General features: G+C 43.0%; 1 protein-coding gene across 3 annotated transcripts in view; it reads right to left on the bottom strand.

Moving 5' to 3' along the window:
* Positions 1-22,026, bottom strand: part of nrxn2b (neurexin 2b) — a 533,986-nt gene that overhangs the window by 306,694 nt on the left and 205,266 nt on the right. For all 3 annotated transcript variants that reach the window (XM_061066072.1, XM_061066073.1, XM_061066075.1), the window contains 5 exons: positions 15,381-15,542; positions 8,562-9,000; positions 6,969-7,352; positions 4,119-4,322; positions 1,085-1,111 (listed from right to left, as the gene is read on the bottom strand). In XM_061066072.1, the coding sequence (XP_060922055.1) occupies positions 1,085-1,111; positions 4,119-4,322; positions 6,969-7,352; positions 8,562-9,000; positions 15,381-15,542 (1,216 nt within the window). The remainder of the gene's footprint in view (positions 1-1,084; positions 1,112-4,118; positions 4,323-6,968; positions 7,353-8,561; positions 9,001-15,380; positions 15,543-22,026) is intronic.

Here is a 22,026-nt window from a genome sequence, read left to right as displayed (position 1 = left end):
TCCCAGGACGGACAGAAGTGCAATAGATGTGAAGTGTAGAGGAAAACATAATCAGGATAAAGGTTTTAGCAGCATTGATGGGGGTAAACATTTTGAAGGATAACTGAACGGCCCGTTATTAATCCATTAATACGGGCTCACCTGAAAACAAAAACTGCAACAGAAAGGAGAACTATAAAAAATAAAAATAAATAAAAATAAAAATACACAATATAATAATTTTGATTATAACACAATATAATAATTAATTCATTTAAAACACACAAGCACAAACATGAGATTTTCTCCATTTCTGTCATCGGGGGCTGGCAGCACTTACCTGTGGGCTAGTTGCTCAACTGTCACAGGCCATGATAGAAATAAGTGTTTGCTATCATTCTGTCAGCACGGGGCACGATAACACAAGCTTTCTCCAAACATGAAGCACTCACACACACACACAAACAGGTGCTGCCTCCCCTCTCAGCGGATAAGCAATTAGCTTTCTGGGACCAAACCAGAGTTTGGCCCACGTAGAGAAGAAACAGCACCTGCCTGTGCAGCCGTGCGGGGCCGAGCGGAGCCGAGACTCAGCGCCGCATTATAGAAAACAAGAAAATCCGACAGAAGAGTGTGAAGTTGCCCTTTTCTGCATGTGTGTTTTGACATGGGAATGAACAGAATGGGAAATTATCAGGAAAATAATGGAGTGATGTCCTAGTGCTGTTGGCCGGCGGGACGAAAACGACTTATGATTATGCATGTGAAACATTAATTAAATCTGTGACAGAAAATAGGAAAAATAAAGTGACAGCACTTATGGAAAAAGGAGACTACAACTTAGATCATGCATTGTACAAAAATATTAAATGAAATAAGGCTAAATGAAAAATGGCATGGAGAGAGAATGTAATGAAAAAAATAAACGAACCAATGCTTACTATAATGAACCAATGCTTACTAGAATGAAATAAAATATGGAAGAATGGAAATGTCACTGATCATTGAGGTCAGGAGCGAGCAGAAAAGGGCCACTGCACAGAATAAGATGAGATAGACAGATACATTGCTTTTTTTAGTCGGAAAAATGGATAGAACCACTTACTGAGGCTACAGTCTATCCTGATACAATCTGGCGGGAGAGAGAGCGAAATGGTGAGTTGAAATAAAAAAAATAAAAAAAAGACAAAGAGAGAGAGAGACAAAAAGAAAGAAAGAAGAGAAAGGATAAAGAGAAAAAAAAAGACATTTTACATCCTTCAAGGTACATTCTGCAGACAATCATTGCTCTGGGGCCACCATCCGGGGACAGACTCTGAGTCAGGATCACCCTTTTCCTCCATCAGTCCCATCATTCATCCCCCTTTCCACCCACTGCCCCCAAAGCACCGCAGGAGACTAGGCTCACACCGTGGGATCTCTACGGCAGGACAGCAGGAATCCATGTTGGCACTGCTCTTATCATAAAAATTACTAGCTATTCAAAGTGCTCTCTTGTTAGTATATGAGCACATAATAAAAAGTTCATGTGATTTAAGAGGCAATCTAAAAATGGATCTGGTGTTTTTGAAATCATAAGGTTCTATCTGGATGAAGCGTAAAGTATTTAAACCATCTGACTGAACCCTCATCTAGTTTCTCTCTGTTTTAATAATAATAATATACAACAAAAATCTTGTTACTTTAATTCCTCTTGTAAATCATAACATACACACTTAATATAATGCACATACTGTTAACTTCATAAACCAGTTCAGATAGAGCCTACAATTTCAAAATCACCTAGTTTTCACCAAAATGAGATGATGATAACACCAGGTGTTTGCTTTCCTGACGCGGATTGTATATTAACACTGTGAAGCCCATTATGCTCCCACTGTGTTCAGATCCCTGCTACCTGCAGCTGCTGTGCTGTCACTAGAGCACAACGTTGTCGTGCCCCCGTTAATTTCCACCTTTTTTTCCCCTGGCAGTTTGAGAAGCCTTCTGCAGCACTTTGGTGGACGAGAAACCCAACAGTGTAAATGACAAGAAAGGGTGATCTGCACATCCCAGCCACCTCATGCCTGGTGCACACAAACCACAAGGAATAACACCCTGCTGTGAACTGCCTGCTACAAGCAGTGCGGAGAAAGACTACAAGCCGAGGCTCCCTTTACAGGGGTCGCTGTAGAATCAAATTGTTATCCCCCCCATAGAATTGCATCGTGAAATTAGTTTACTACTATTCTGCCCCATCTTGTGGTTGAGAGCTACATGTGCATGTGGCAGTGTGGCTGGGTTGTGGTCTCGAGCTGTCAACCGCTACAGAATAGTGGACACAAACAGCCAGGGACCGGCGTCACTTTGCAGAGATATGGCGTGATATAAATACTGGTGCATCAAAATGTATCTACGGGCCACATATGTAGGTTGCTTGTGTTTTTTTAGGGAGGAATACATACAAGGTGGTAACCAGACCATGCCAGGTGTCATCTGACAGTGTTAGACGGGCAGACAGCTGACATGCTGCACAGGTTACCGTCATTATCTTAAGCTTTAAGAGATATGGAGGATTCCCTGCTGATTGTCAAATGTGGTTCATGTTTGTTGTAAATTAATTTTCTTGCAGGAGTCAGTTTTACCATCCTGAGGAGAGCTGTGTAGTGTTTTTGAGGTGTCATTTAAGCACAATTAAAAGTGGAGGGATGGGACTTTTATACAATTAATTTCAAGACTTTATATATTAGATGGGGATTTCTAATAGGTCTGTGGCCCCGTGTGGAGCTTTAGTCACCTGCAGCTGTGAGTCGGTCTCTCTGACTGTTTGATCCGAAGGCCGCAGACATAAAGGCCATTGAAGGGATGAAAAGTTCCATCTTTTGAGTCATGGCCACTTGGGGGTGATTATGAGCGAGAGGAGAAAAGAGGAAGAGCAAGACAGAGAGAGAAAAGAGACAGAGAGAGAAATAGAAAAAGAGGAACGTCCACCTTTGTTTATCCCACCACCTGTTTCCTGTCTCTACGGTGGCTTAAACTCCTATTTTCAAGGGTGCACCTCTGTCACGCTCCTCCTCGCTCACTGCTGAAAGTCTTCTCCTTCAGAGGGATCAGGACAGACTTAAAGTATCCAGAGCTGGAAGGTCATACCCATCCTCCCCAGGGCGCTAATATTCATCGCAATGAAATTTTAATAAGTCAAAAGGTCTGCATTCACGAAGCCGGTTATAAGAGGGAATGCATTCGCTCTCTCTACGGAACCATCCATCTTGCAAGCCTCGCTCTACAATTTCACTGACCTTCTCCTCTCCAAGATTGCCTTTCAGACCTCTTTACATCCACTTTAAACTGATGTGTAATTACCAATGATGAGGGTGTGTATCTTCACTTAGCACAGCCTCTGGGCACAAGTGGACCAGACCAGCCTTTCACATAGCTCCACAACTAAGTGGAATAGAGCAGGACCGTGAGGAGGAGCAAGACAGGAGCAAGGCCACCTTGAAGTTTGTAGAGACAGGTTAGTGGGTTCAGGCTCCGGGTGGGGCCCAGGACGGCGCTTTACAGACGGAGCTTTATAGCGAGAGGAGGTGCTGGGGGGCTTCACAGGGAACAAAAAGAAGACAATGAATGAGGAAGAGAGGGGGAAGGATGAGGGGTCAACGAATATGGAACAGAAATGACTGCAAGGTTGCTCCCCACAGTGGGTGAGATAACTGTTCCGGGGATTCCTCCTCATTTCACTTTACATTCTTTTGCTTTTATCTCGTGGCAGCAGGCACTTTATCAAATTGTGGAGGAGAGGTTTCTCTATTCATTCCTCAGTTTTTCTTAATTAATTATAGCTTTTGAGAATGTTCAGCATTCCTAATGTAAGCTGGTGGGTAATAATGGGTATACGTTAGCTTTTTAGCTTACTATACTGCCATCTTCACCCAATACATGTAATAAAATATGTTCTTTTAGACAAAACTGATGAAACTGAGGGACAAATTTAGAAGCTTTTTCCCACCCAAAAACAATAGAAAAATAAAAACAAATGCCAAACCATTCCTTCAAGTTCAGCAGTAAATGATGCTAAGAGACAGCATGAAGATGAAGAGACAGGGGGATGCTGAGGGAAAGGTTAGCAGGGACATGTGCCATGAATCACAGTGGCCTACCGAGGTTCACGGTGAGCTTGACTCGGCCTCCGTCCAGCTCCAGGCGCAGGGTGTCTGCCGACTCCTTGGAGGTGGAGGCCATAAGCAGGCCGTAGGCCCGCTGAGACATGAAGCGCAGCACCACATCCTCGGCCTCCGTGTGCATGGTGACTGGCATGATGATCTTCAGGTACATACTGCCATCGTAACTCAGCACCGTCGCCTCTGCGCAGGGGTGAAGGAGAGGACAGTGCAGTGAGAAAGTGGGTATAACTCATGACAAAGGAGGGAATGCTCAGAGTGGAGCAGAGAATAAGAAATAATCAGAAAAGGATATCACATATGTATCTATCCATTCGTTTGAGGGTCAAAGGGGGGATGGGCAAGTGTAGGGGTTCACCCTGGTCAGGTCACTAGTATATGACAAACAACCCATCACAAAATCACCAAATCTCCCTTTCTGATGGGGATTAAACATGCTAACTCTACAAAGAAAGACCCTTGCAAAACAAGGATTCAAATCAGGAACCTTGTGGGACCTTGCTGACCACTGTACCACCGTATCCCCCTCAACTGCCAATATTCCACACATCCAATTGAAACCACTTGACAAATCTAATGACACTGAAAACCCCCCACAAGAGATGAAGTCCAAACTTCCTTCAGAATAAATGGATCTTCAAATATGTGTCATTATATTAACCTATCGTTACACTTTATTTATCAGATTTAAATTAAAGTAATACACAATGATATATAGGTCAAAATGAGTATATATTTAGATGTCTTATGTATTTTAATACATCTATAATATCAGGAGAACATTCAGTGAGAAAGATGAATTTTAGCAAATCCATCAAAAGATGATATAAATCATTCCTGTGTTTCTCAGGCAAGAAAGAGGATTAATACGAAGTTTGACAGCGCGTAGACAGCTCCTCCAGGCCCTTTGTCACTTTTTATGTTTTAGTAATTGCACCTTTAACTGTGTAATTTCCCTGATACATGTAATTCTGTCTTCACTTGTGTCAAGCTGCTGTTTTTAAGTGCGGGGAATATGCTCGGGACTTCTTACATGAACATTATATTTTCATCAAATTACACATCAACTTCCCGAAGCACAAATTGAAAACACTGATTGTTAGAAGAGAGGAACATAAAACGGACATATACACAATCTAGAATCAGACCAGACAAGAGCAGCTGGTTCCTGAGTCATCGTGTCCACAGTCGGTACAACGATGGTTACACCCTTAGATGCAGCCATGCCAGGAGCAGACTGCTGTGTAGAGTGACACATCCCAGAGGAGTAATCATAATTTTTCATGTGGATCAATATGTCTCACCACAGGCTAACATGAGTAGCTGTCACAGGGGTAATTCACAAATTTAGGTTTCTGAACGTGCAGAAACACAATGTTTAAAGATGCAGGGAACTCCCTGGAGTCAACTGGTAAACACAGTAATGACTAAATCAGACATACCAAAAAATGGGATGAAATGTAGAATAATTCTCTCAGTTATCAAACTAATCCATAGTTCATAAAGCATATTCATTATCGCCCTGGCCCCTCCTCAAAACACCAACGATGATTTTAATTTGATGTGCCTTGGAGGAATCCTGTAATATCCTTGAGGTTTTCTTCGTCTAGTCAATATCATTGATTGCCCCTACACTCAGTTAATCTATGCACTCAGTCTACTGATGGAGAAAGAATTGGTTGGTTATTAGAACAGTGCTCGCTGCCACATGCTGCAGTAACACAGCACTCCACTAGATGGCAGAGGAGCATCAGTAAAAAGCCACTCTTGCCACCTGGGAAACCGTAAAAACAGCAGCCTTCAAAATAAAGACGTTTCATCCTCTACCTGCACCGACCTGATTCGAATCCCATTTCTCCTTCCCTCATTACCCTCCTTGTCCCTCACAATCCCGGACTGTCATGGCTCACTCAGCCCCACGGACGTGCAAAGACGAACCATGAAGTGAGGCGTCTGTGGCTAATTGGGAGGAATCAGACGTACGTGGTGCTGTTTGACTAGCTCACCTCGCACCACCTGGGTTTGCATGGCTGGCACAGATGGCGGTAGTAGGCCTGGCTGCTCTGACTCGCTGCTGCCATCCTCTCAGTGCTTCAGTCTCGACACCCTCCCTCCTCCCAGGCTCGTGTGGCACTTGGTTCACACACAGCTCCCTGTGGAGCTCTTGCTCCTACACTACAGCAGCTGCTTGGTTGTGTCAAATACAAGGCAGTGCATTGTGGTACGTGCCGAAATGCTCATTCTACCCTTGTTTCCCTGCTCTGGTTTATTGGATGGAGTGTAAGACATAAGGTGTTTACACTTAACCAATGTTAAGCATGTCTCTTTGATTATGAGAGGTGATGATTTGCTTCACTGTCATAACTCTTTTACATCAAAATGAGTGGGTAAACAGGCAAATAACAAATAACCTTTACGTTGCCAGAATTGGAGTTGGCTTTTCTTTTCTTTCTTTCTTTCTTTCTTTCTTTCTTTCTTTCTTTCTTTCTTTCTTTCTTTCTTTCTTTCTTTCTTTCTTTCTTTCACCTGGTGCGTCATGTTCAACGTCACTTCGCTGTCTTGCCAAACTAATGTGTTCACTACATCACTGCCAATCAGAGCCGGAGCCGATTAGTGTTATTGCAAAGTCATTAGAGCCGGGACCGAATGCAGTTTGAATCCATGCCCTATGCAGACAGAACTCCAGATGTTACTGGGTGTTAGTGGGTTTTCTGACCAGAGCAAAAGGGGGATAAGAGAAGTTCCTGTGCCATTTGGTGTGTCTGGTTTGGGGTTGAGAAATTGCCATTTGGGTTAGGGATCTCCTCAGACATCTTTCACGTTCCTTACCTATCTCACAGTTGGTGCCCAGGTATCCAGTGCTGGTACAATCGCATATGTAGCGGTTCCAGCCCTCTTTGCACAGACCTCCATTGCCACACGGAGTGCTGCTGCAGCGCTTTTGAAGCTCCCGCGTGCAGAAGCTGCTCACACCCAGCGCACTCTGGATCTCAGCCAGGCGGCGGACATCGCGGCTCTTGCCGTCGATAAAGAGATCGCGGACGCAGCCCACGTAGCCGTAGTTCAGCAGCGCTGTCCAAACCTCTGGCGGCAGGATGAGGTCGGTCTTAAACTCCGGCAGCCCGCCCAGGAACATATCACTGTCCAGGTCCAGGATTTCACTGCCCTCTGGGGAGCTGAAGGGCATGCTGCGGCTGTTTACTGAGATAGATCCTGAGAGACAGAAACGCAAATATTGTACAATGTCACAGGACATCTTGATCAAATTGTGACATGCTTCTTGTATTCAGCAGATGAATGAAAGTGTGTCTTAATGACTCAAAGAGACAGTGAAAATGGTTGAAACGTGTGATGTGGATGGGTGGGTGTGTTTGTGGGGAGCAGAGTGGATGAGTGAGAGGGTGAGTAAGTGAATGGACGGCTGAGAGGGGCTGTAAGTGGATAATTTGAGGACCCGGACCAGAAAAACAAAAGACATGGAGAAAAGAAGACAGTAGTGTGTTAGCCTGTGTGTGTGTGTGTGTGTGTGTGTGTGTGTATGTGTGTGTGTGTGTGTGTGTGTGTGTGTCTGATGTGTCTGTAATAGGCTAAATGGAGGAGAAGGGAAGCAGAATGCAGCAGGGAGTGTGTGAAACAAAAGGCTCTCTCCCGTTCTGTGATTAACGACTCCGTCTTAATTTTCTATTAAAAGCCAATTACAGCGGGAGCAGCGGTGAGATCATATGCATGCGTGCACACACGCAGACACTCATCCACACCCTTCCTCATTAGAAGACGCCATTAGGGTGAGATATAATGTCCAAGGTGCTTGCCCACCTACAGATCATTCATCAGACACTGCACACTGAAGCACAATGCTCCTGTTGTGCCCACATGCAGGCGGAGTCATCAGAGTGCACCACGCAGGTATGAACAATAAACTTACATTCATAAATAACACTGGATGTATCATTAATAGTACGTGCTTGGACTGGCATAAAGAGCGATGGAGATTTAGAATATGCCAAAATCAAGTCAGTCTGTTCTTCTGCTGTCACTGATGAAGCTTTAATAGCTTTAATGTGACCCTTCAATCTGCTGCCCATGGGAACTACAAAATAAAACCTAAGTAACAGATTGAGTATAATAGTACACAAGCATATTGCTGGCTTTGTAAAATACCAGCAACACTATTTTGAAAAGCAATTGTAAAACTGCCAATGCATGTGTGGCACGCAGGGTGTTGACACATTGTAAAAAGGCACAGATCTGCCAAAATACAAAATGACTGAATTTCCGAGATGAACTATTGTGAAAGAGGTCATAAGCAATGCCAGTGTTGTTATTGATAGTCATGCCAGGAATGGGTACAAAATGCAGATGATGAATGTGAATAACTTAACATCCAATAACACAGATTTCTAGATGATGTGCAGCCCTCACCTTTCCTTCCTTCCCTCTGGAAATCCACATGGCACCATTCACCATCATTGACCTTCTTGTTGCTGGCCTTCAGCTTCGTTTTCCCGGAGCCCATATCGATCAGCAGGTACATATACCCGTCCAGCAGCTCCATGGCAAAGTAATCTGTCTTCAGCTCCCGACCGGGCTTCTGCTCTTTGGGACTCGGGGGACGGCCGTGGCTGAAGAGCAGGAGGCCGCTGGGCTCCGTCGTGCGGAAGTCAAAGGAGATGGAGCCCGTCTTCTTGGTGTTCCACTTGGGCAAGGAGATGAAGGACTCGGGGGTCTCGAAGGTGACAGGGTCTAGGGCTGCCACGTCCTCGCAGCGGAACACCAGGTCACCGTTCAGGCTGATCTTAGGGTCGCGCTCGATGGCCAGCCGTGAGAGCTCCAGCTTAAAATCGTTGTTCTTGTAGACCACCTGGACGGCAGAGACAACAAATAGTTCCAAGGTTATAATTCTGAATAAACTAGCAAGATTGTGGTTTCAAATACGACATGTAGAATATCATTATTGTTTTAGAAAAGGTTTCAATAGCATTCACACAGAATAGAGCTGCATGAGAGAAGAACATCCTGTCCACAATAGTGAGAGCCTGGCCATGCATCCTAATCGCTAAAATGACGCTCCAGTGTCATTTAAAGATGCTGCTGAGAAAGCTCGTCAGCAAGTGGAGACAATGAATCAAAACGTGAATGCAATACACAAGTTTTTTTGGAGCAGGAGTGTTACGACAGCATTGACACAACTCCCTACAGGAGCTGATTTTCAATCTTCAGCCCACATTCCTCTATAACAAGAAACTTAAGTCAGATGAGTGATCCACTTACTGACGTTGCATGAATTGGTAATAAAATCATTCACACAAAAAATGTAATCACAGAGAAACCACTTGGGACTAACAAGTTGCCCAGGGCGAGCTTTCATTGATTCTACTGATGTCTGTGAGTGTTGTGGTGGTGTGGGTTTCTCAGCATTCTGAGTGCGTCCAGCTCTGATCACTGCCATGGAAACTCCCTCATCTCCGTCGAATCCATGTAACGTAAAAACTATTTGTCGTAGCAGAAAAAAATAAATGGGTAAAAAAAATTAAAAAGGCTCCAGGGGATTTCCAGACACAGGGACATGTTGCCTGCAGCCGTAATGCAAATGGCTCTGACAGCCTTTGATGAAACACGGCTCCATAGTTTCGGCTAAAACTGTGTGTCTATTCCTCACTTCATAATGGATTAAGTGCAAAAGGTAAAGTAAATTATTCTTGTCTTTCATAGTTTCACTTCTCCTTTTATCTGTTGAGCACTCTGCAGACAGTATTTTGTGTGTGTGTGTGATATAGAGAGAGTATCCTGCTCGTATGTTCAGAGCTAAACACTGTTTCTTTGATAACAGCAAGGCCCACATCCCTGGTTCCCCATGACTGGCCCTGTGAAATTTCATTACTCAACTCTTTCAATTCACAACACATTGTTTTATATTGATTTAGAAAACCAGTAGGATCTATTTCTTTTGGTTGACTACACCCTGGCAGAGAGATTGGAAACGTATCTCTGATCGTTACGCATGAACATTACACCAGGGCCTCACTGGATGCATGAGCAGTTCACAGCAAAAATTGAGTGGAAATAATCCTCCACCACCGATTCCATGTCTATCTGTTGAACATGTCACAACATAATCATTCGCAACACTTCCTGTACCTGTTTCAAAGTAAAAGCATTCCAGCGTCTCTGTAGACTGAATCCATTAACTTTTTTTATTTATTGCAGGATCTGAAAATGCTTGGCTCCATACTGTAGAGTCCTGGCATTTAGTTGACCTATACTTTTATTTGAGGATATACACTAGTCATACCACAAACCAGATGTGGCTCCCTGTGTGAACAACAGACACCACTGACACACAGCGATGCAGCCGTCAAATCCAGTTCCATTATATTAGGGGTGAAATTATGAGACATCTCTAGATCCACTGATAGAATATGGATTCTTTCCTACATCTTACTTCTTAACGATCCTCATCTTGTTTCATCAAACCAGAAAACAACTTCCTACCCTGAAAATTGAGAGGAAGACATAGTGCTGAATTATTATCTGAATATTAAGTTACTCTTGTGTTTTTTTCACCGCTGGTCTGTTGGTCATATTTGCACCACTGAGTGTCTCGTCTCGTGCGATGTGGTTCGCCGTATTGGTTTTTTACTATCTAATTTCACCACACCGCTGATGTCATTCCTCATTGTCTTTCAAAGTGTCTTGTTCCAATACCCTCCAACTCGATTTTTCACATGTATCCTCTCTCTCTCCCTCTCTGTCAAGCACCACGCCTACGCACAGGCACAGAATGGAGCATGAGAACACAGATGTGCTGGGTTATTCTTGAACCTAAGTCTTCCTTCAGTTATCTCCCACATTGGCCATGCTGCCACATGTACTGCACATCTCATCCTGTCGTCATTAGCAGAGATTATTCCTGGTAATTAGCCATGATAGCGAAAAAAATGGCATTTAATAAGGTGTGATCTTGCCTAGATTAAGGTGTTAGAGACAGAGAGGAGTAGGTGGAAGACAGAATAGGCAGAGGGAGGAAGGGGAATATTTATTTAGACTTTATTTATTTTTAGGTATTTATTTTTGATGATCCATGTTCTGCAGTGCCTGGTGTAATGATTTTAGAGAACAGCTTGAACAGACAGCTTGTATGAAAAGATGATGCAGGATTGAAAGCAGGAAACAGGCTGCACCATGACTCAAGGGTCAGTTTGTACCTGCAACATGGCTGTGATGATTAATTGAGAATACCAACCGAAATCTAAGCTTTTCTGGATAAAATCACTCTTTATTTGCACACTCAAATGACTCACACCCGGGCCAATGAGAAGTGTCAATAGACCAATTAAACAATCTGGTCCACGTTCTTCTCAAAAGCTGTGAGTGTGTGTCAAAGAGGATGATCCATAACCTTAATGGTTAGGACATTTTCTGTCAGTTAATTCTTAGGTCAATGATAATTAACTGTACCAAGGAGGTTATGTTTTTGTTTTATGTTGTGTAACTAAACTTGGTGGAAGGATGCAAATGGTTTAACCAAAAGAGCCTATATTTTTACTTATTTTACATTGCATATCATCGATTTCTCACAGAATAATTAATTGATCTTGATGAGAAAAATTAAGATTAAGATTCCTTTAAAATCAGGCAGGTTTAGGGGACTGGTGGTGCAGATCCAGATCACAACTTGCATGTAGTGAATTTGAATGGGGTTTCATAAGGGGCTGTTTGGCCTTGGTGGAGGTTTGCACTCTACTGGCATTCCAGTTGATAAATATGCTACAGCAGCATTGCCGGGTATGAAATGTGTCATTTTCCAGTGTGAACGAGAGGAGAGGAGTAGCCAGGGGCAGCATTAGGCTAATGGCAGTCGGTAAAAGATGGTGGGAGAATACAAGGGAGAGGTGTTAAGTCACAAGGGAGGCAGGAGAAGATGGTCGGAGGTACAGAGTGGATCCATTAAAGAGCGAGAGGCATGCAGGGTCCTACTCGGAGAAGTGTAGCAAGTATTCAGTGCCTTTGTAAAGCAAATAATCGAGACGATCTAAGGGGTTTCTATTAAAAGGCATGTGCTGACTCATCTAGACCATAAGCCTTTCCATCATATCTCCATCCCTTGCGGCTGTCTGGCTTTACACAGACACTTTGTAATATGTCCTCTTCAATATTGGGAGGGTAGGTCACAACAGCTCATCTAACAAGTCAAACTGCCCACTGGAAGCTCGCTGGCTTTGTTCACTAATAAATAGAGCTCTCGCAAAAGTTTAATAATGTCTAGCATCAAGGTATCTGACCCTTCTTTGATTTGATTTTTCACTCCCGGCTTTTTGAATTCATTGACATGGGCAGCAGAGCCGCGGGGTGTTTTTTTGCAGGTTTAACTTCACTGATCCTTGGAAAATCAAACCGTGTGGGGCCCCGACATGGACTCATGACTTGTGCCTTCACTGTTCTAATGGTACGACTAAAGCAGAGCCAAAGCCTTCCTCAGGGGTGACTCCATTGATTTGTTTTGCCATTGAGAAACCCAGCAAATCCCAAACCCTGCAGGTAGGCAGGATAAATATAATCAGCTTTTTTTTCTTGGTTTTCTTGGGGTTATAAATGTACAAAAAACACATACACTTTCTGTTTTTGTACGGGTGCTGTAATAGATTCAAAGACAATCCACCAATCAATCCTAATTTAACACATATTTTATCAACTTGAATTTCTGACAAGTTCTGATTATTGTCAGCATTACCACTTAATATAGCTGCTGCCTTGGTGATAAGCAAATATGACTGTAAAGGGCAAAGGACCATTCTAACTACAAAGTCTGATTCGTGGTCAGTGGGGGAATGAGTCAGGGTGATGGGTGGCTCGCGAAAATGTCATCATTCAACAAAGGTGAGAGCAGGAGGAAGCTGCAGACAAAGAGATAGAGCATCAATATGAAGTCGGGAGGGCAGGACGGGAGAGAGGGTGAAAGAGAGCGAGGGCGAGGAGGAGGGCGAGAGCATTCATCCAGTGCATGGAATCAGTCGAAGAAATCAATTTTTAATTTGGCCGTCAGGGTGGCAAAGCTAGCGTACCAACTGCACTAGCATGGACTTAATTACACAAAACTGCCCCTGAGAAATGGAAGATGAGAGGAGGAGTGAGGTGGAGAAAAAATGATGAGCGCGGTGAGAAGAGTGAGGAGGACGAGCAGGTGAGGGAGGTTGAGCGAGAGCGAGTGAAAGAGAGAGACTGAGATGGATGGAGTGTGAATTGGGTGATAGCAAGGTCACTGTCTGGGAGAGAGATGAAGAGGCGGAGGTGGTGAGACAGACGGTGACGTGCAGGAGAGGAGAGTGATCCGTGGAAAACAAGAGTGAGGGGATGAGCAGCAGAGAGACCCGACTTCACACCACGCCGCTGTGCTCAGAAACAACACGGGTACATCACACAGCGTATGATCATTGCATGTGGGTCCCTTTGAACGCGCGTGTGAGCACACGCAGGACATACAAACTTCATAGGGCCTCAGTGCCTGGCTCGGTGTGGTGCCTTCTTTACTCTTCCTCTGCTGCGCTTTTCCTTTAGATAGCTGCTGCCTGGAGGGTGTTGGCCAAGCGTATCAAAGGCGTTTGACCGCGGTGGCGGCGGTATGAAAGCCTCGACCACAACACCACTGATTATCCACGCTGTGCCACTGAACTCGCACAGAAAGAAACACGCCGCTGACGACCCCCCGCCTCCATGTTGGAATCTTAAAGTTCTCTACAATTGACAACGGGCCTTGTCAAACCATGTCAAGCTATCAGCAGGCTATTCTCGATTCAGGTACATTTTATAATTCTACACAGTTATGAGACATGTTTTTTAGTGCTGACCCAAACCTGAGATTAAATGAAGCCTTCTGCAGAAGGTCAAACACGATTACACTAAACGTTCTCCTGGATTTTGCCTGGAACTTCTCCCATTCTCTACCACGTCTCACCTTTACCTCACAACTTACACACACTTCTTTTCTTTCACTCTTTTCTAAAGGCAGCACCTACTCTTGCTTAGCTTCTTATTGGCAGATAGCTAAGTCTGTCGAACGGATTCGTAAATGCTCTGCTCTCCAACAATTTGTTTTTGTCATGCGATTTCCAGCTGCCTACATCTTCACCTCGCTTCTTCATTTTCACCTCTATTTTCTGCTGCTAGCACTTGTCATCGTCTGTTTTTCCTACTGTTCACAAACTCCCCTCCCCCTTTCCCTGTGCTTGGTCTGTATGTTGTCTGTAAATCCAGCCTTGTCCTGATGAGAGAGAGGATAGTTAAACGCCTTAGGAAGTTAAAACCCACTAGGGATCCGCCGGATAGCAACCCAAATAATGAAAATGTAATTCTACAGGCATAATTAAGTTAGAGATAGGGCGATTACTGTGCAATCCATTAAATGTGATGGCAAAAGTAATTACTTATTCAATCAGCGTGGTTTCATGAGGAAAAGCAATGGCACCATGTTGCGCCGCCTCTATACAAGTCATTACATTTACAAGGGCATAATACTTTAAGCTGTGATTGGTCCTCTTGACGGCTTGTTAAGCCATGAATTAAAGCCCTGGTGAAAATAAAAGTAATTTTTTTTTTGTCAGAGTTGAAGAAAGAAAGTATTATAAGGCCATTGTCACCCTGCATATCCAGCCACCACTGATTTGTTGCTGTATTTAGTGTGGTTGAATATTAAAAATGTGAACCTGTGTGATATTTTCTTCCATCCCACTGTGGGAGTGTGTGCAGGGCCTGTGGATGTGTTCAGTCTGCAGTGTGGTTAGAGGAGGAGGAGGAGGAGGGAATAACACATGAAATAATTCAGGATACTGTTTGTCTGACACCTCCTACTCTCACATATGGGAGTTATATCGGCACAGGCTGATGATTCTCAAGTGACTCTGCCAAAGTCAATACGCACTGTGTGTGTTTGTGTGAGTTTGCGTGAGGATGAAGCTGAACTACAGTTGAACACGGTGTCTGTTATCGCCGCAATTTTGTGATGTTTCTATGTTTTTTCTTTGGAATGAGAACGTCTTACCCATAGGTTTCAGACACTATTTAACTGATAAAAACATCTTAAAATACACACTCCTTCCCATGAGGCAACACAGGATGCAGGATGGTGCATTCTGAACTGCTTCCAAAGCAAATAGCCGACAAGCTGGAGGCAGGGGAATACAGTATAAAGACTGAATGCGTGTGTTTGATCAGTCACAAACTGCAAAATCGAATGGAGCCACTCACATCTTTAAGGCAGCCCATGAAGTTGTTGCTGACTGGCGATCCGGGCAGGTCAGCGGTGTTGGGGCTCCCTCCGATGTAGAAGAAGTCGTCAGAGCCCAACATGGTGTAATCCTCCTGGGTGTAACCAGTGGTGGTCAATATACCATCCACTGAGATGGTCACCTGGCATAGGCGTGGTCCAAAAGAGATGAAAAAAAACAGGTAGAAAATAGAGAAGGTGGCGAGAATAGAGGATGACGAGAGCACAAAGAAATTAGAAGAATGAGGAAGAAAAACAAGGAAGAAAATAGATTAAACATAGGTAATAAGCGGGGGCATCCCCTATTTTGTAGCGCTTGGTTGGTTGGCTTTGGTGTCAGTCAGACTGGGGGGGTTTCACTCTAGAGTGCAGTTGCTGAGGGACACGGACCAGTGTTGTGCTCACTGACTAAAGGCTTGAACTGTAGCTGACACTTGTTGAAGTGCCTCAAAAGCAGCCACTCCGCTTTTTAAATATATAGTTTCTAAACACTAAAAACTATCATAAACCTAAAGCACTGACTGAAATGTTACTCAAAATAAAGTTCAACAACATGATCTTGCAGGCAACACTGCCTTCACAGTATCAAAATGTCTTCCCTCATAGATATTCTGCAACATGCCTCATTTGAACCAGCCCTCACTCAAGGAACTACAAGTAAAAATAACCCCCCTTTCAATATTTAATTGCCTCGAGTCTGGTCTTTTGTGCAAGGTTACACAGCCTGTGCTGCATGTTTGCTTCCTAACAGCAGAAAGCGCTGGGTGGAATCAAACACAGCCACAAGCTGATGCTTTGAAACAGTGTGGACTGAAGCACAGCAAACAGACTTAAGAGCCAAAATAATGATTATGTAAAAAAAACTGATGAACAAATGTTACATTTGTGTGGCTCCCCCAGGCTTTACTCACAGGCTGTCGTTTTTTCTTTGATTATATTTTTGGACAGTTTGATGTCTGTGATACTAAGGCTCAGTAACCCTGTATGTCTGATCCACGATGAGTCTGATCAAAGCAGGTTTAGCCTCACTTACAGCAGCATATGTGGAGACTTTTAGTGATGTAACGTTTGCACTTACAAGAGCAGGTGAAGCAACTGTTTTCAATGTTACACCAGACCCTGACTTGTCAATTTCATAAAACCTAAAGAGAGACTAAAAATGGGACATTAGATATACTCAGTTGTACGTTTAATATTGTGAGGATTTGCTCTGCATTTCTACAGTAATCATTAAAACATAGCTGTATTTGCTATCAGTGCCAAATTTATGCTACTCTACAAATATCCAGCAGAAACACACCTGCCTCATTGGAAGAGGCTTCTGCGTTTAGCGGCCAATTTATAGTCTAATTATCCTAATCGAGCTGGCCTGAGCAGAGGTGCAGCACTCGTGCCTCTGATATTCAGCATAAATGTACACAGCACAAAAACAGAACTGCGGGGAGCCACGACCATCTGTTTAAAATTACTTGCACTCTCAAAAATGAGGCAAGGCCAAACCATCGTTATTTCATCTTAAGTCCAGCTTTAAAGATAATATTATAGTTACAATTCACATTTAACACACTTCCCTCTGCATGTTGGATCTAAAGTAACCTCAGAGTAGCTATCATGAGCCTATTTTTTTCAGTACAAGTGCTATGAGTCTGTGAGAAACATTTTCACTTTGTTTTTCAACAATACAAAAATGCCCTGTATATCAAACTCTCTTATTGAATATAAAAAATAATGATATGAGGTCCAGGTCCACTCTTGTTGCAGCAAACACTTGAAAACAGAAAACTGAAGAGAAACCTTAGCATCTGCACTCTAAAGATCCATCCCCCCATCCGGGTGCTTGTCTTCTTTTTCGTGACTATTTTTTTCTTCATTTTTTTTCGTACTTCCCTTGTGAACAGGGCAACTCATTTTTATGTCTGCTGTTGCTACTTGGTGGGAAAGACCATGAACATTCTGCGGTGGACAGTGCTGGTGTGTTGGGGTGTTTGGAAGTCTTGGTTGGGACTCTCCGCGCCGTCACTTCATTTATCTCCCAGTGACAAGAGAGGAGAAACGGGGGAAGGGCTCATGGAAAGTTCCTACAGAGTTTTTCCAAACTGTCTACCTTTGCTATGACCTTCTCTCAAAGCAAGGATCTAGGATTTGAAATGTCAGAGCGTAGAGATATAACTTGTAAAGCTTGTGAAATTAATATGTTGACTAAAGTTCAGAAGAAAACTGACGTATTAGAAAAGGAGCAGGTTGCTGATGGTACATCTTCAAGGCTGGATGTGCTTACTGGGGCCACGGCTGATTAGTATTGGTTAGTATGCTGCCAGACACCTATACATGTCCAAACTTAACAGGGAAAGTAAGTGATTTGCATTTTGTTTCTTTCTCGTGCTCTCTTCATCATCCCAGGTTCCAACACTTAAAAGATTAATCAGAGCTTTTGATGCATGCTGTGTACGAAAAATTGAAAGAAAAGACCCAGGGTGATCGTTTTCTATTCAGTGATTGATCATGTGATAAGAGGTTGGACTTAAACATCAATAACAAACCCACAGAGACAATATGTCAAAGATCCAAAATAAGCACACTGATAAGTTCAAAAAATGAATTGAAAAAAATGATAAAGTACAAAACCCAACTAAGTGTTTCCTCTGAGGTAATTTCTCTTTCTAATTATACACCAGCGCTAAGCTAGTCTTTGCTTCAACCAGAGTGCACACCCGTCCCGTTGAGTAACATTACTAACACTTGCATCACTGGCCAGAGGAAGGCAAGGGTGACGATATCACAGGTTGATAGTTGAAACACCCTGGTTCTCCCAGCCAGGAAGCCACGTAGCCCTGATTTAATCTGCCTCCATTATTATCTCAAAATGTTCCCTGCAATTAGCAGAGGGACTGCTCTTGGAATGAAACCCGACAATTTGTTATAAGATTATAGCAGAGTCATGTTGGGTTGCGATTGTCGGCATGGATATTTCCTTGTCACCAAGGTGGGAACGGCCTTGTGATATTGACTAACAGCAGCCGAGAAATACTCTGGATACTCTGGGTGCATCTGACCCTGATAGGTAAATTTGATTGAAGCAAAGATAACAGCTCACTTTAGATTACCCACAGTGTCTTTAAAAACAAAGTTCACTTTCACTTTTGTGACATATTTCTGCAGATGTGAACCTCCATCATCTTCTCCCTGCTTTATTCCTCTATACTTGATAGTGATAATAGCCCACAGGCTAAATTAATGGTTGAAATGTTGGATCTAGGTCATTGAATTAATAAAAACACCAAGGAGTGCCCTCCCATGATTGTTGGAGTATTTAGAGTTATTCACAGTAACAGAACCAAAGCACTGCTAAGTGAGGACACATAGAACAGCCAGTGTTAGTGACATTCACTCCAAGGCCTGGCTATACTTCCACCTACAGATTTAACTACCGTGACATGAGACTGATCAACAAATCTTTGTTATTGACAGATAAATACAAAATAAAATGAATTATTGAACATTCTACTGTCTGTCTGTGCTTAACATTATTCTATTGAATATACGTTAATAAAAATCCATACATTTAGAATAGTTTACCTAAAACAAGCACCTAAACCCCCAACCACTGCTAGTAGGATTACTTAATTTGTACCCAGCTTCTCTTCACACACTTCTTTAGCCCACTATCTAAGGAGAGAAACTAAGACACCTGGCTGATCTTTGCTGAACTGGGTCGCGGGTACAACAGAAAACACAGAGTGAAGCTGTTTGCAGCTGAATATACTGTGAAAGAAATGCTATACCTGCGATGATCAAATCAGGAGAGGCATTCCTTTTTACCCATTCACATGCCGCTGAACTGACTTCCTCAATGGCCCTGTGGTGGGGGAATGATTTCTTTTATGTTCATAACCCCCATTCTATTCAATCAATTTTTCACTTGTTTACTTGTTCCTCGTAAACCTCCAACTACCCAGAGAACAATAAAGCTTTATTTGTGGGTCCTCACATGGAGTGGATTGTGAACTACCACTGTTCTGAGTGTGGATTCCTGTGGTGAGCTTAGCTGACTGTGTCGCTGACTCCATGACTCTATGACTCCATGACTCCATGACTCCAGGCTGCTGAGCATGGAGGGCCCCATAAAGTGGACCCCCCCCCCACTCTCTCATCAAGTAAACAAGATGGGTGGAGATGATTCCAGCTGTGCTAGGGACTGTACTAACACTGCACATAAAATGTCTTATTGATTGCAGTGAAGACAACGATGTACTTGAAATGAACACTTCAACTATATTTAATTTGAGGGTGTTTAAAGGAGACATAATATGCTTTTTCAGTTTTTCCGTTTCTTCTAAGACTTTTTTTATCTCTCCCAAAGAGGTTATTTTTTCATTACTGTATGTTAGCATTTTTCAAAAAAATACTTAATACATTTTATTAAAAGTTAATGGATATGGGGTATGGGCCATGGAAGAAGTCATTAACTTGCAGATTAAATTCAATTTTGGGGATATTTAAAGGTGGTTGGACCAATCACAGGAGACAGGGATTTATCGTAGGGCGCACCTTAAAGCAACTGGAGCTAAAACCAAATGTTTTCAGACAGAGGCTGAAAGTGATGAGCTTTTTGGACATTGAATCATGTGCTCTGAGTAATAATCCAAATCTAAATTAAGAACCTGAAAACAAGTAAAATATGTCTCCTTTAAAGCGCAAATCAAATGTGCTTGGAGATGTATCTAGAGCCCATCTTACACACTTGCACACAATTCCAACATACTGACGGCACACAGAGCTCAACCACTGTCTTAGAATGATCTCCAGGAGTCTGGTAGTGACTCACAGTATGTAGTATGTGCTGATAAGGGTAAGATAAAAAAGAACATGAGGAGCACAGAGAAAAGTAACCTGGGTAAAGCTGTCACTACTCCCATGAAGGGGCTGGGAAGTAGCAAAACAAGTCTTGAAGCGAATGTCAGTCAAATCCTCGATATAGCATGTGGAAATATCCTGTCAGGCCCTCAGCACATACAATGGAAAATAGCTTTGTGTGAGCAACTCACTCTCGTCACGTACACGTCACCTAGTTAAAAGCACAGATAATTTCCAAGCTTCAATTCCCAGGGGCGGCCGTGATTTTGAGCATCCAATCTTTGCATGGAGTCAGAAGTTCCTTAGTCAGCATCTTCCTGACTCTTAAAGCCTCGCTCTACCAGTACCTATCAGTACCGTCGTACATTGACGGCACTATCCATGCAAAGAGTTGGCATCAAGCTTACCTTTGAAGTGCATCACTTACCCTTGTTGGCACTACATCTGATTACTGTCATTTTCAGGGAGAAATAATGTGTTATATTTTGTATATTTTGGACACATGTGCACATTGCTTCCCCATTGGTTGAGGTCAAAGTCAGACCTCCTTCAAAAGAAGGATGCTCAAGAGAGAAAGGGAAAGAAAGGGTTCCGATTCAGCGGTGAACTTCGATAGGTGTCTGGCAGTTTGTGAAAAAATATTAGCCGGGTGTTATTGATGTCCAGAGATGGTTCTGTCTTTTAGTAATAACTATGATATATATATATTTAATGATGTAGACCATGAACTAAGCTGCAGCCCTAGGTTAGTAAAGAGATGAGGGAAGGTTAGGAAGTTAGGCCAAGTGTCATTTTGACAAGAGGAGAGAAAAAGGGGGAAGTTTTTTTTTTTTTAAGCTCTGTGCCGAAAAGAGTTAAAAGGGTTGGTGGGTGAACGAAATCGGTTAGTACTTTTGTAAGTAAGGGAAAGTCAGACACAAAAATGGTTGTTAGTACAGTTACAACAAAGGTTTTGATTCAAACAGTAGATTAGTAACACTGTTTTAGTAAATTTAGTCAGAGTGGTAAGAGTAGGTGAGGATTCTTTAAAAGTCCTCTGCAATTTGTATTGCCCGAACCAGATCCAGATTTGGACTGAATGTGTTATTCCATGTGACAAAGGTTTGCTTTTGTTAAAAAGAAACAAAATGAATCCGTCCAAGCTCACGGAGTGACACACACAAGCCATGCACTTAGATGGGAAGATGACAGGAAGATTGGTTATAGAGGAGGGGGGGTTCAATTAGACACAACAAACACAAACATATAAAAAACAAAACAATGAACCATCTGATGCAAGATAAAGCAAAATGGGCAAATAGTGGAAAAGTGAATTTGAAATTGCACAGCACAACAACACCAGACAAATGAAGAAAGAAAGATAGCTTTCAATGTTCTGGTTGTTTTCGGTCAGGACAAAGAATGCAACAGAAAAAAAACACCCATGTAGACACGTGTACAACAGACGGACACGCGCTGGGCTAGAGCAGCATTTACACCATGTGAGGATGCTGATGTGGAAACATTCTAGCCAATAGAATCATGCAGACAGGGTGCAGGGACACAACCACTGGATACTGTCAGTTTAGTGGAGGAGGTGAGGACAGGATGGGACCAATGTCACCAATCACAGATGAGATCAACGGTTATGAGAGGGTTTTTTAAAGAATGGGGAAAACTGAGAGGGGAAGACATGTCTGTCTTGGTGAATAGAGCAGTTACTACCCCAAAGGTCATACCAATGAACTATCACTTGTCCTCCATGCAATTGGACAAAAGGCTACAGGCTAAACG

This window comes from Limanda limanda, chromosome 22, assembly GCF_963576545.1.
Source record: "Limanda limanda chromosome 22, fLimLim1.1, whole genome shotgun sequence".
Classification (NCBI taxonomy): domain Eukaryota; kingdom Metazoa; phylum Chordata; class Actinopteri; order Pleuronectiformes; family Pleuronectidae; genus Limanda; species Limanda limanda.
This window is presented reverse-complemented; position numbering and strand designations above follow the sequence as displayed.